This window comes from Indicator indicator, chromosome Z (genome assembly GCF_027791375.1).
Source record: "Indicator indicator isolate 239-I01 chromosome Z, UM_Iind_1.1, whole genome shotgun sequence".
Lineage (NCBI taxonomy): Eukaryota > Metazoa > Chordata > Aves > Piciformes > Indicatoridae > Indicator > Indicator indicator.
Genome location: NC_072053.1, coordinates 39767687 through 39783709, shown reverse-complemented (window position 1 = coordinate 39783709; position 16023 = coordinate 39767687). Strand labels below are relative to the sequence as shown.

Below are 16023 nucleotides of genomic sequence, written 5' to 3'. Positions count from 1 at the left end.
GATTAGAGACAGCTGAGGACTCATGGTGTAGAGAACCCCTTTATGTTCACACACTCTGTAAAAACAGTTTTACAGTATTGTGGCACTGATATTTTTGTTTGCTTCCTAATTCTTGCAACAAAATCATTCTCTGCTTCAAACAGTGGACTATAAAAGCACCCAATAAATATAAGAGGTTAAAAGTAATCTTTGATCCACTGTATTCTCTAAATAGCTACACAAGTTTTTTTGTGAATATAGAAGGAAGAATTGAGCCCAACCAGGGTGTCTTCTAATTCTTGCTACCCAAGCTGGAGCACAAGCCATATATTCTTACTGATACTAAAAATCATGAACTACCTAGTGACTCCAGAAATACAGATACGCATCATGTCCAAAATCCAAGCTTAAAGGTGACCCACTAGCCAAGTAATTGTATTTAAAATATGGACAGGATGATACTAGAAAGGGAGGTGTCCTTACATCTGTAAGAACTGCCAACATGAAACATGTAGAACATATTTGTGTTATTATTTCAATTTTTATACATATGTACTTTACAGCAACTCCAGTGATTTCAGCTGTCTTTACATTGTGTAAGTTTAAAGAATAGCCACTACACTTAAGAAAATTGAAACAGAAACAAAACTGCTGGAATTTACCACCTATCAGCAAAAAAAGTAGCTGCCAGTGCAAAACTGTTACAAAAACAGACTGCAAACTAAAGACTAGCAGATAACTGCTCTCTAGAAAGCTTTAATTCACAGCACTGTAAAAGGTTTATTACCAGCTGCTTTCTCCATTCAATTCCATCTCAGTTGATTCCCTTATGTTATGTTTTACCATTTTTAATGACTGAAGTTTTTACTTTGTATTCCAATTCAATTTGTTGGGAGTCACTGTACTTACCAGCCAGAAGATCTGATCAACAGCTAAAACTAAATTGAAGTTTTCAGGAACTACTATTACCTCCCCCACACATGCTTACTAAAGTTCATTTAAGCTGACCAACTCCAAATGTAGTATACATATATTTCAATCTAAACGTATTTCACATAATTAAGAAAGGTCTGATCATGCATAGCTTTAGCCCTGTATTCGGTACATATGAATCACGATTCTTTACATAAGAGACAAAAATATTATTTTATTTAATTCTTCCTCTTTATTTAAAATTGCTATCTCATTAACCTCTGGAAACATAAGGGATGACTGCATTGGGTTTGTCTGAACTGGAGTTAATTCTCCCCAGAGCATTGTTCTAGTGCTGTATCTAGGTGTTGATAACACACCAGTGTTTTGGCCACTACTGAACCAAGCACCCTGACTGTACTTTTCCAACATTTCCTCACCCCAAGGCTACACTGAGGGGTGGGCAAATTCTTGGGAAGGGACACAGCCAGGCCAACTGACCCAAACTGGCCAAAGGGGTATTCCATGCCATTCGATGTCAGCTCAGATATATAAGCTAAGTGAAAGAAGGAAGTGGGGGGACATTCCTTGATGGTGTCTGTCCTCTGGAGCAACCAATACATGTACAGCCCTGCTTCCTGGGAGTGACCCAACATTGTCTGCTGATGGGAAGTAGAGAATAACATCTTTGCTTTTGGTTCTGCATGCAGCCTTTGCTTTTGCCTTGCATTATTAAATTGCTTCTATCTTACTATGGGTCATTTGTTGTATTTTCCCCTCTTCCCTGTCCATCTAAGAAGGTAAGTGATAGAGTGGCTTTGGTGGGCATTTGGCCCCCAGCCAGGGCCAAACCACCACAATGACCAACACTGGAGTGGTCCCTACCTTTATCAGCTGCCCATTAAAGCTAATGAGCATGCAATATCTTATCAGCAGTATTAGTATAGTAGGCTTTTTATCTCCAATTCTCTTCCTGCCGTCTAACAATTTTCCACGCTAGCACACAGTATTTCTTACTGTTTTGTAAATCACTACAAAACTTTTCCAACCTACTTGTCAGTATGTGCATCTGTACAGAAGTGGAAAAATACCAAAACCTTTCTCCCAATCCTCAGGCACCTCGTGACTACTGATAAAAAGGGTCACTGAAATATGACAGAATTTGGTACTTCTTAATTATGCTATTAAAAAATCATATCTTCCTTGACCATCCTACTGAGTACTATACAGCCAAGTAAATATACAGGTATTAAGTTGTTAAGAGGGTTTTAGAAATATTACAGAGCAGATGCAAGAACATAGTCTCATTTTATGCTACTCTTGGAGATAAAAAAAAATATTTTATGGTTATTTTATATGCCTCAGACAGCACAGATCTAACTTGTACCAATATATCACTCCAGTACCAGTGCTTCTGGGCAGAATACAAGTGACATTTTTAAGAACCAGGCTACTTGAATGCTTACAGTTAAGATTGTGCTGAAGTCCTCCAATGAACCAGGATCTCAAACAGTTACATACCTTCATAAATTAAGGATGGAAGACGCAAAACCAGAAAGACGTGATCACAGGTCCAAATCCATAAGGCAAATCAATATCTGAATTGGAATTACAGGCTACAATTCTTGCAGAGATCACTTGTACAAATAATCCACAAATACTCCGTATGCTAGAGAACAACTGCATTCAAACTCCCACAAGGATCTATTTCTTAAGCGTAGTTAATTTGTACATTTGAAAAAATAAATATTACACACTCTTCTCAGCCAAGTTTACAACTCCATGTGCAATAAAATCAAGTCACTTCCAATACTCAAAGTCACTAGAGTCATTCAAAACCCACCTGGACACTATCCTGTGCAACCTGCTCTAGGTGAACCTGCTCTGGTGATGGGCTTTGATGGGGTATCTACAGAGGTCTCTTCCAGATCCTATGATTCTGTAATACTGATGGTTTACAAAGCAGCTTCAGATTTTGATAACTCTATGGGCCACATTTTCCTTTTTTCTTTAAAAAAAAAAAGGAAAATTACAACCATGATTATCATGGAACTAGGATAATTTATCAGGCAATCTTCTGTACCAATACCTCAGGGAACTAATCTTTGTTACACGCAAGTCATACTTTTTTGCGTTTCTCTTTGGACAGAACCTAAATTTCAGAAGATAACCTTACAGAAGAGACATCTGTCTCCTTGACAAATGTCATATATAGTTTGCCTACCAACTCTATAGCTACCCTTGAGAAGGTTACTGAAATGCTCCACTAATGCAGCAGGAAAACCATTTTCATTTTGGCCCACTTGATAATCAGAAATTATACATCCCTCTGTACCTAAGATATTCATTCCTTTAACAGCTAAAATATTTTATTTTAAATCTAAGGAAGTTGCACAATTAGAGTTGTAAAGGTTTATCTAGAGGACAATGAGTCTTAATGATCATTACACATACCACAGTCCAGCAAATGAGGCATAAACATTAGAGGAACTTGAATCAAAATAGATCCTGGCATTTGTAGGAGTTCAGTCAAAGGTAGATAAGCACAGTTTGTGAAAGATGTCAAGGGACAGAAGCCACTAGAGGCAATAACCACAGCTGTCGGTTCTTCCATTTCTGGAGATCAGCTGATAGACCACTGGACATTCACAAAAAAGCTTTCATTTTCAACACCTCTCTTTCCTAAATACCCGCCCAAGACTCTGCCATAATTTTGTAAAGTTTTTTTGAGTATTCAGGATAGCACATGGTATGCAAGTGCTAGAAGTTTTAGATGGTAATCAAATCTTTAAAATTTAATTTAAACTTATCAGAAGCAATGTAGATACCAGAGGAAAGGGGAGAAAACACCTTTTTCTAGCATAGCAAATACCGTTCCAAGTGGCAAATAGTACTGGTCTCTCCCAACGCTAGAAATTAAGTATGTGATTAGCTCATTTTTAAAGAAGCAAAACCCCACTCAGAAGCCAGTTCAATACAGTAAATCGTAACAGTAATGTGACAAAAATATGACTCTTGATGGGTTGACAAATTCTTTTCTACCTTCCAAGTTGCATCAGGAAGAAAAAAAAATAGCATTTCTCTCTAAAGTAAGTATGAACCTTCAAGCTCTGAAGCAAAAGAACAACTTCTTCTACAAGCATAGTTTTCCCCTATTTCAGAATATTTCTCCTAATTACAACATTACTGGACATGCCTTATACGGCTTGACCATTAGTATCAGATGAAGCACATTTTACAGGATGCTGAGGGTGAATGTAAAAACTGAAGAAGCTTTATTTGATGTCACAGAAGAAGGAAAACAGCAGCTGTAAAACTAGCAATTTTCACTTATCAAACTTGTTCAAGTCACCTTTTCCTTTCACAATAGTTTTCTTTCTGCTTCCTTAGATAATAACGAAAGAAAAATTCTAAACTCTGAATCATGTACAAAACACTAAAAACTGTATACAAAGAAATCCAAACTGAATTCAATCTATACACTATGGTTATATCATCTATGGCAATGGCAATGCCAAATTTTCATAGAATCATAGAATCAACAAGGCTGGAAAAGACCTCAGAGATCAAGTCCAACCTATCACCCAGCACCTCATGACTAACTAAATCACAGCTTCAAGTGCCAGGTCCAATCCTTTTTTTAACACCTCCAGGGATGGTGACTTCACCACCTCCCTGGGCAGCATATTCCAAGGGCAGATCACTCTTTCTGTGAAGAACTTTCTCCTCACCTCCAGCCTAAATTTCCCCTGGCGCAGCTTGAGACTGCATCCTCTTGTTCTGGTGCTGGTTGCCTGGAAGAAGAGACCAACCCCCACCTGTCTACAACCTCCTTTCAGGTAGCTGTAGAAAGCAATAAGGTCACCCCTGAGCCTCCTCTTCTCCAGGCTAAACAACCCCAGCTCCCTCAGCCTCTCCTCATAGGGCTTGTGCTTGAGACCTCTCATCAGCCTCGTTGCCCTTCCGTGGACGTGTTCAAGTGTCTACTCAAGGTGTGGCCTAACCATTGCTGAGTACAGGGGCACAATGACTTCCCTGCTCCTGCTGGCCACACTATTTCTGATACAGGCCAGGATGCCATTGGCCTTCTTGGCCACCTGGGCACACTGCCCAGCCTACTGTCAACCAGTACCCCCAGGTCCCTTTCTACCTTTTAATGAACTTCAATTTAAAACTTGTGCTGGAAAGAAATCTATGGGACCAATCAACATGCATCCAAAGTCAGCATCCTTGCTCCTTCTGCTATATTTGCTTTTTATTGCTTAACTAGCATAAATGTAACTGCATTAAACAAAAAAGAATAATATTACCACAAGCTAATACATAACACCAAGGTAAGACCAAGATTCATTAGGTAAACATTACTAGCATTTTGAGTGTGACCTACAGATCGTGCTGTACTACTGCAGTATTTTTCTGCACTAGGAGCCTGAGCTAGAGCTTCTGGGATTGATTTCTCCAGTATTTCTCATCTCAGTCCTTCAGGCATTAATTCCACAAAAACAATCATAATAAAGGAGACTCAGAAGCCAGACATACATATGGAAAAGTTCAGTGAGAGTGAAAGAAAAAAAAATTACATCAATAGACCTCAAAGAAACAACTAGCTCAATCCTTTTTCTGTATCAGAAACATTCACATCATAAAGAAATATACACATAAAGAAGCATATGCAGTGATAAAAAGAAAACACAAAACTCAATGTCCAAGAGCACCCCCTTCCCCCCACCCCCCCCAAAAAAAAAATCAATTTCCACCAAAGGACTCTAGTGATAGCAAAAGTATCTGGTAATATTAAAGCATGCTGTTGAATATGACAGTATTCTCTTTGCAAAACTATGAGTCTGAAATGGCCAACAGTGTCATAGGATGCTGGCTTCATACTATTGTGATCTCCTTTATTCACAGAAACTTCCTAATAGAACCTCAGTATCTAAAGGACTTAAAATGTATTAATTTGAACATAAATTATCTGTATTTGAAATGGCTACAGACAGTATCTAACTTGTGGAAAGTGACACAATTTGTAGATTAACTATAAAGCCCCGATTTCTCAAGTTTTCAGGATAGCCCTAGCCTGTATCTTCTTCTTATAGAATCATAGAATCATAGAATCAAGAAGGCTGGAAGAGACCTCAAAGATCATCGAGTCCAACCTGTCACCCTAAACCTCATGACTATCTAAACCATGGCACCAAGTGCCACGTCCAATCCCCTCTTGAACACCTCCAGGGATGGTGACTCCACCACCTCCCTGGGCAGCACATTCCAACGGCCAACCACTCTCTCTGTGAAGAACTTTCTCCTGCTAACATTTATGATTTTAGCAGACCCAAATAAATTAAAATATGAACTAATGTGTCAATGCACAAATCTTTCTTGTAAAGGAAGAGATGATCTAAAAAAATGTGGTACCAATAGACCAGAGAAGTATCATAGTCATTATCACCATTATCTTTGTTCAAAAAACATAGAGAATGCGTATGATGAATTACATTGCTGGGAACTCCAGGATATGGATGAAGCACCTTCATAAAGAGGAACATAGTGAATAGTGATTATTCCCCTTACACCTGACAACAAATGTTCCTCAACATGATCAGAAAAATCTCTGACTGGCACTCATCTAGCCACAGATATTTAACTCACATGATAGCATGTGCAAAGGAAGATACTGAAGCTTCAGTTTGCCAGTCTCTCTCAGCAATTCTTCAATCTCTGTCTTCATTGTAAACATTCTGCTCACCCAAAATCTATTGTTTCTCTTCTGGTGTTCCCGCAAAAGCATGCTGACAAATTAAATCACAGTGAAGAACAGATACATGAAAATAATATCAAATTGCAGTTCCAGATAAGAAATATCAACAGTTGCCACGTCCAATAAAACTCTTAATTACTTCCTTCAATCAATAAGCAGGCAAGTGCTTAACAGCTACATGAAATTATTCTAACATGTTTTCTCTCCTAACAAAAATGTCATGGAAGCTAACGGCAGGGACCAGGAGGACGAACTGCCCATCATAAGTGAAGATCAGGTTCGTGATCACCTGAGGAACCTGAAAGTGTTCAAGTCCATTGGACCCGAAGGGATACACCCACAGGTACTGAGAGAACTGGCAGATGAGGTTGCTAAACCCCTCTCTATTACATTCCAAAAGCCCTGGCAGTCTGGGGAAGTCCCCAGTGACTGGAAAAGGGGAAACATTACTCCCATTTTCAAAAAGGGTAAGAAGAAAGAACCAGGGAACTACAGGCCAGTCAGTCTCACCTCTGTGCCTGGTAAGATCATGGAGCAGATCCTCCTGAAGGCACTAGTGAGACAGAAGAAGAGTGAAGAGGTGACTGGGTACAGTCAGCATGGCTTCACCAAGGGCAAATCCTGCCTGACAAACCTGGTGGCCTTCTATGAACAGGTGACAACATTAATCGATGAGGGGCAAGCAACTGATGTCATTTAGCTGGACCTGAACAAAGCCTTCAACACTGTCCCACACCACATCCTGGTCTCCAAGCTGGTGACACATGGGTTTGATGGGTGGACTACTATATGGATAAAGAACTGGCTTGATGGCTGCACCCAAAGAGTGGCTGTCAATGGCTCTATGTCCCAGTGGAGGCCAGTGACAAGCCGAGTCCCTCAGGGATCAGTCCTGGGACCAGTCTTGTTCAACATCTTTGTTGGTGACATGGACAGCGGCATTGAGTGCACCCTCAGCAAGTTTGCTGATGACACCAAGCTGTGTGGTGCAGCAGACATGCTGGAGGGAAGGGATGGCATCCAGAGGGACCTTGACAGTCTGGAGAGGTGGGCACAAGCCAACCTCATGAGGTTCAACAAGACCAAGTGCAAGGTCCTGCATCTGGGTTGAGGCAATCCCAAGAACAAATACAGGCTGGACAGTGATAGGCTGGAAAGGAGAGGGACTTGGGGGTGCTGGTGGACAAGACGCTCAACATGAGCTGTCAGTGTGCACCTGCAGCCCAGAAAGCCAACCAGATCCTGGGCTGCATCAAGAGAAGTGTGGCCAGCAGGTCAAGGGAGGTGATTCTCTCCCTCTACTCAGCTCTGGTGAGATCCTACCAGGAGTACTGCACCCAGTTCTGGAGCCCCTATTACAAGAGGGATATGGACATGCTGGAAGGTGTCCAGAGAAGGGCCACCAGGATGATCAGAGGGCTGGAGCACCTCTCCTATGAGGACAGACTGAAAGAGTTGGGGCTGTTCAGTCTGGAGAAGAGAAGGCTCTGAGGTGACCTTATTGTGGCCTTCCAGTTTCTGAAGGGGGCCTACAAGAAAGCTGGGGAGGAACTTTTTAGGATATCAGGTAGTGATAGGACTAGGGGGAATGGAATAAAGCTGGAAGTGGGGAGATTCAGATTGGACATAAGGAAGAAGTTCTTCACCATGAGAGTGGTGAGAGCCTGGAATGGGTTGTCCAGGGAGGTGGTTGGAGCCCCATCCCTGGAGGTGTTTAAGGCCAGGCTGGATGAGGCTCTGGCCAGCCTGATCTAGTGTGAGGTGTCCCTGTCCATGGCAGGGGGGTTGGAACTAGATGATCCTTGTGGTCCCTTCCAACCCTGACTGATTCTATGATTCTATGAAAAATATATCCTTATTTAGCAGAAGGGCAATCATGTAACCAAGGTATATGACTTCTTGTCAGGATGCTGCCACATACATATACGTATACATATACATACATATAATTAAGACACCAGAGAACTGACAAAGTACTGGATAAAATGGCAAAGAGCAGAATCCTTGAAATTAACAAACCTGTGACATCACATCAGCATCTAGCCAAATTGTTTTTTATAGAATCCACACTTAAACAGGAATTTCATACTATGTTTTAACCGTAATATTGAAAAACCACCAGTAGGCAAAAGGAATATAACCTCTAATTTAAGAAAGAGCAATTTCACCACAACCTACCACATATTTAAATCTTCGGTTACTTTACTAGATGAATCTTAATATTAATATTGTCCTTTTTGTGTAAATTACCATAACATTTTCTAAAATGTGCACCCTCTAGCCCTCAAGGTATCCAAACATACCCATGTATGATACAGATAATGTCTCTACTTTTCAGAAAGATGCTTAGCAGCTAATTAAAGCATCAAGACTGGCAAAACTACAGCTCAGATAAAAAAGAGCGAGGGAGTATGGCTTTTCCAAGACAGAGAGATGGAAGACATAAATCAATGACTTTAGGCTTGGAACAAGGAGGGATCAGTTAAAATTACAGCACCCTGCTCAACAATGCCTAAACTGATGCTAACTGAAAGCATAATACTCCTTAGCTACAGGAAGGAAAATCAATTAACAGATACACTGTCTCTTTCTGAAGTCAAGAAAGTAGCTGCAAGAAGCAGCCACTGTTGATTAGAGGTAATAATCAGGGGAGCAGAGGGGAAGTTGGGGGGGGGGGAAAGAAAGAAAGAAAAAAAAATATAAGAAAGGCCATTTAAAGTATAAAATAAGAGCTCCAAGCAAAATGCAAATACAAAGTGCAGGTAAACACTGAAGCATACAACAGTTCTGGAATCAGACGTGTGGCCAAAGACACAGCATTAGCTCCATTAGACACCACATAGCACCAAATGCCTAAGAGAATCAGAGGACCGATCTTCAGCCCTGTTAACTGAAGAAATTCTGCAGAATGGAACCTGAAAAAACACCTATAACACACCTGTGTGTTACAGAAGTAATTTGCTAAGACAGTATGAAAAAAGAATGCATATGTTTTCTGTTTTGATGGATTGTTTTGATGCAGTTTGATAAGCTTCACAAGCCATGTTTGATAGAATAAAGTAGCTTTACTTGTCAACTTTGGCTGGCTGTGCACATGTGATTGCTGGGTAAAGAGATTTACTTTTCTACTTATTTCAGAGAAGCAAATCCCTATCTTGGGTGAATTTCTTAGCTTTTAGAGCCTGTCTGCACAAGATGGTGGCTCTCTAAAGCTAAAGCACTGAAGTAAGCTCCCAAAAAAGAGTATCTGAGAAGTTCTGAATATTGTTTTAATGCTTTTGATCACCGTAATACCTCGCTACAGAGCATTAAATTTCATGTCATACTTATTAATTTTGTACAGAATTCTGTTCCATATATCACTGTCATTTAGCATTTTTATTTATGGACGTGCTTCTTCTGTAGACAATAACATGCATATCTGCAATCTACAGTGAAAATGCAGATGAGTATATTCGAAATGATTGCCTAACATTATGCTTCTTATTTATGTAATTAAGTTAAACAATGGAACTTGTGGTCACCGCTTAGCATCAGAATAATTTTTTTAAAAGTACCTAAATACCAAGTCAGAAGCTCAGTCTTATGTATTCCCAAGCAAGCCACTTATCCTTCTTCCAGTGGCTTTGTGTTGCCAAAAAGTAAGCTGAAATCTAATGAAAGAAAATTTCTCGAGAATCGTGCAGCTGGCAAAACAGAGATCTTTTCATAAAATCACAGCATGTTTGGGTTAGAAGGGACCTGTAAAGATCATCTAATACATAGAACAGAATCATAGAATGGTCCAGGTTGCAAGGGACCTCCAAAGGTCAGATAGTCCAACCTCCTCTGCAGTAGGCAGAGGCATCCTCAACAAGATCAGGCTGCCCAAAGCCCTGCTGAACCTCACTTTGAATATCTCCAGGGATGGGGTCCGAACCACCTCCCTGGACAACCTGTTCCAGTGTTCCACCATCCTCATAGTAAAGAGCCTGTTCCTAACATCCAATCGAAATCTGCTCTTTTCTAGTTTGAAGCTACAACCCCTTTGGAGTCAGCAGGGATAAAAACGCTATGTTTTTCCACTTCTTTTTGTAAGTGAAAACACGTACTTAATGTCTTGCACGCTATTCACAATATGCAAACCCACAAGCTACTTAGTTAAAACCATATATAGAGAACTGAGACAAGCAGATGATATATGCATCCAAGTCAGCTTTTAAATTACTATTTTAAATCAACAGAATAAAGGAAAACTAGATGAAGAGAGATGTTCATTCTTTCCATGTGAAACTAACAAAATCCTGAAAATCATGATGCATGTAAAGACTCTTGACAAGCTTTTGTTGATACCCAAAATTCTGTAGCCTTTTTCTTGAATGAGAAATACAGTATCTTAAGACACTGATTCCAAGTGTCCAACATTTCTAAAATGCACACAAGAAAAAAAAAGTAGTAGTAGCAGGCAACCATGGTTTACAGATAAGACTTGTATTCAAACAATTCTTATGTCACTTTTATCTATTTTTACACAATTAAAAACTTGTTCTTAAGCTCAGCTGCTGTGAGTTCTAGTGAGGAATACAGATCCATGGATATACTTACTTTAAATGACATAAATTGTTCATAGATTTTTGTAAAGGTAGATCCATGGGTGTTATAAGAATTTGAGTGAAAATAGGGAAAAAGTACACAGCCTGTCTATGGATTCAGAGGCTTCACTGTTTACACTTCTTACCCAGAAAGAAATTATTTTGTCCTGGTTGTTTTCACAAATGCCTATATGCCTATATATATGGTCTTATAAACACAGAAAACACACCTTCATCACCTGTTGCTTGCTGTTTAACCAAAATCATTGGAGATCTGGCTGGGGGTTTACTTAGTGGATGACGCCAACTTTTAGATATTTTCTTTCTTTCATCTTCTGCTGACTGAAAAGAAAAAAACACAACTACTTTAGCATGTAATTCTACAAACATAATTTTGATTCACAAAAACATTGATCTGTACATAAGCACAGATGTCAATTCTGTCATACTGTCAGGGTACCTAAAGCACCCCTATTATACCAATAAAACATTGTCTCTAATTCAGAGTATTTCCTTTAAAAAGCGTAATCTTTGTCAAACACAAATGGTTTGAGGTATAAAATTACTGCAGCCCTTCCCAAATTACAGAACATAAATCTTAGGAAATAAGGTGTGATGGTTTGAAACTGTCTTTTTAATTTTTCCTTGCAAAGTTCAGAATAGAGAAAGTTCAAGATTGTAAATAAGTCACTATTGGGTGTAAGAAAGCAAAATAACGATTGTTCTAAACACTTCCATTGGATAGATAGAAATGTTTAAGAACTATTACCCAAAACAAAGTAGGCACTCTGCACATTCTGCGTTCGGCAGTGGGGGCAGTTGCTGGGCTGTCTGGCTGCTGTTTCTTCTTCTCTTCTGGCTGAAGATAACACGTACTGACCTTGGCAGCTAAGTTAACAACTTTCTGCTCTAACTAAACTCTGCTTCTCTGTCCAGGGGGGTCTGGGGGGGAAGCTCCTGGGAGAGGGAGGCCCCTTTGGGAGGGTCCCCTTGGGGGGAAGCAAAGGGAGATCGGTTGTGCTTTTCTGTTGATTGTATATATTTGTAAATGTTGTGAATTTTGTATATTTGTACATATTCATTGCATTTCATCTGCTTGTATATACAGCTTTTCATTTGCTTCCAGACTGAGCTAGCCTGGTTATTGTCAGTGGGGGGGGGGGGAATTTCAGCTCACACCGACACATAAGGTCAAACTTTAACTGCATCTGTACAATAGACTTTTTCACTTAAAAGAGAGAACATACAATTACACTGCAGAATATCTGAAACCTCCCCTATAAATCTCTGAAAGGCACAGAAAGAGGTAAGTAAAGACCTCTAACATGTGATGATTAAGACACCCAGATGTTCATAGTGCTCCTTGCTATAACAGCAGAAAGGTTGAAGTCAATTAATAAAACACACAACATTGCAAAAAAAAAAAATTGTTAATGCACACTTCATGTATGTGAAAAGGTCACCATGATTTTACTTTGGATTCAAGAAAGTATATCCCACTATGTCCAGCAATCTGGCAGTGGATGTCCTATTCTCTTTCTGCCAGCTGGGACTGAACTCACAACTCAAGAAAGTGACTATGACTACTAACAGTGTTTAATGTTTCATTATGTTCCCTCAAGTCAATGCTGCCTACACTTCATAGCAGAGTAAAACAAAGTTTAAAAAAGGACTGCAAATTTGTAGGTGTCCCATTATGAAACCCACTATTTAAAAGTTTTAAAATACAGCCCTTCTATTAGATGGATCTTTTCCTTCAAGTGTTTCCTTTACATATATTAGGCCATTTTCAAAATCCAAGAATAGCAGGTGTGAGACCTTGAAATCATATTATCTGCACTGTCCTGATATAATCATATCTTGAAGATCCACTTTCTCCATCTTCAATACCATGGATACAGCTTCAACTAAACCACAAAAGCCTGTAACAGTCCATAAACTATGTGAGATAATATAATAAAATTAAATCAAAATTTATTTCCACCTAATTTGATGTCACTCAGCTTTGCTGCATCCATGTGATGGTTTGAAACTGTCTTTTTAATTTTTCCTTGCAAAGTTCAGAATAGAGAAAGTGAAAGAATGTAAATAAGTCACTATTGGGTGTAAGAAAGCAAAATAACGATTGTTCTAAACACTTCCATTGGATAGATAGAAATGTTTAAGAACTATTACCCAAAACAAAGTAGGCATTCTGCACATTCTGCGTTCGGCAGTGGGGGCAGTTGCTGGGCAGTCTGGCTGCTGTTTCTTCTTCTCTTCTGGCTGAAGATAACACACTGACCTTGCAAGCTAAGTTAACAACTTTCTGCTCTAACTCACTCTGCTTCTCTGTCTAAGGGGGGCCTGGGGGGGAAGCTCCTGGGAGAGGGAGGCCCCTTTGGGAAGGGTTCCCTTTGGGGGGAAGCAAAGGGAGATTGGTTGTGCTTTTCTGTTGATTGTATATATTCATAAATGTTGTGAATTTTGTATATTTGTACATATTCATTGCATTTCTCTGCTTGTAAATACAGCCTTCATTTGCTTGCAGACTGGGTTAGCCTGGTTATTGTCGGTGGGGGGGGAATTTCAGCTCACACCGATACACTTTTTATTTTTTGGCGCTCCAACTCGGGGCTCGATTGCCTGTATGATTTATTCCTGCTCAGATTAGGAAGCAAAATGAAGCTGTTTTGGATTTTGAGTAATTTTATTTCATCTCTTATCAGTGTGATTATCTACAGATGGGCTGTTTCCTGCATGATAGGCAAGATTGTGAGATAGGTGGCATATAAATCGTTTCTTTGGGTTAAGAACAAGTTACTAAATGTTGTTGATTTCTGTTCTGGTCTTATCGGGCTAAGAAGCTATGGTAACTCAACTATGAATCTGCTAGCAGACACGTTTGAGTTTGTTACTCCTCTTACAACTACAGAGGGTCTTTGGAACCAGTGGTACCCTAGATATCTTGTGCTAGCCTTAATTTTGTTGTTTCTTGGAATAATCATATGGCTACTGATAGCACTGTGTCAATACATAAAGCTACTTGCTCTTCTGACCTGCGTAGATGTAAGAGGAAACATAGAAAAGCTCAGAGAGGTTCGGAATTGGTTTCTGATTCTGATTACGGTGACCAGGAAATCACAGTTCAAGTTTGTGAGAAAGCTGCCGATAGTTTTGACTCAGAGCCAGCAGCAGTAGCTGCAGGACCTTTGCCAGAATCTGAGATAACAGACTCGGGTACACAGGCAGACATAGTTACACAGACAGACTCGATTACACAGACAGAGAGGGGTACACGGGCAGACAGGGGTACACAAACAGACACAGTTGCGCAGAGAGAAATGGCTGTGCAGACAGACATTGTTACACAGAGAGAAATGGTTGTGCAGGCAGACATAGCTGTGCAGGCAGACGCCATTAACGAGGCACAGTCTCCTCCTCCTCCCTCTGCTGCCCAGACGGACGCAGCAGTGGCTGCAGGATCTCAAAGCACACCTCCTGCCAACCCTGCACAGACTCCCTCTGCTCCTGCTAACCCTGCACAAAATTCCTCTACTCCTTCCAACTCTGCTGTGAATGTGAAAGCCAATCCAGCAAATTTGGTGGCCACTGTAAGCAGAAAGCGTAAAGGAGCTACAGGAGGAGATGTAGATGCTGCAGGAGATGGTGCAGATGGAGATGACGGTCCTTCTACTCAGGGTCCCTCTGTTAAGGAAGATCCTTCTGGTGAGGAAGAGAAGGTTAGCCTTAAAACTCTGGCAGACCTCTTGAGACCACACATGGATGATGGAGATGTAAACCCTGCTGAATTAGCAACTGCTGGTAGTGTCTCTGAACTTCAGGAAATTCAACGGAGGATTAAAATAGGATTATGGGGACAGCGACCTCAGGATGATGATGAGGAGGAGGAGGAGGATGACATACAGTCAGCTAATGCACCCAGACAGGAAATTAAACATGTGAGGAAGGATTACATCAGAGGAGATAATGAGCCAGTCCTGTCTTGGCTAGCCAGGTGTTTTGATATGGGAGCCCCAGCATTGGTGGTAGGCGACAAGTCGGCCTCTCAGTTGGGGATGCTCTCAAAGGATACAGGCATAGACAGGCACCTAGGCAAGTGCATTGGTAAAGCTTCTCTGTGGGCACGCCTCCTACTGGCAGTCTCGCTGAGGTACCCCAGCAGAGATGATTTACCATGGAACCCTAAGCCTTGGACCACAATAGATGAGGGAATCAAGCGTCTGAAAGAATTTGCTGTGAGAGAAATAATATATGGAGATCATAAGACTCTGAATCCTGATGAAATTCCTGTTGGAACAGGCCTTGCCAAAAAGCTCATTAAGCTTGCTCCTCCTAATTATGCTACTATTCTGGCAAGCAGGATTGTGGCAAGAAATTATGGTGGAGTACCTCCTACTGTTGGCCATTTCACTGACCAAATGAGGCAATTGGAGGATAGTCTTGCACGTACTTCTTTGGTTTCAGCCATTGAAACTTTGTCTGGAGAGATAAAGAATTGCATGAAAGAGCTGAAGGAGGAATTTAAAACCTCCATATCCAACTTGATGAAGGGGGATGATTCTGATTCTTCTTCCTCCAGATGGATACAAGTTTCAGCTGTCAAAAACAGACGTGCTCCAAGGAGGTCATTCCAGAATAGGTCAAACCAAGACAGCAGAGGCAATCATGTGGCAGCATCTGGATAACTCTGCGTGATCACTTTGGTGAGAACATGAACAGATGGGATGGTCAACCAACTTCTGATCTTTTCAAGAGGTTATGGGAGCTGCAGAGGGGCAGATCCCGAGGTAGCAATACCAG

At 40.6% G+C, this 16023-nt stretch overlaps 1 protein-coding gene across 1 annotated transcript in view; it reads right to left on the bottom strand.

The window, feature by feature from the left end:
* The window catches only part of LOC128979641 (lysine-specific demethylase 4C-like), a 244084-nt gene that overhangs the window by 114099 nt on the left and 113962 nt on the right, over positions 1-16023 (bottom strand). Inside the window, exon 8 of the mRNA XM_054397969.1 lies at positions 11451-11562. Within this exon, the coding sequence (XP_054253944.1) occupies positions 11451-11562 (112 nt within the window). The remainder of the gene's footprint in view (positions 1-11450; positions 11563-16023) is intronic.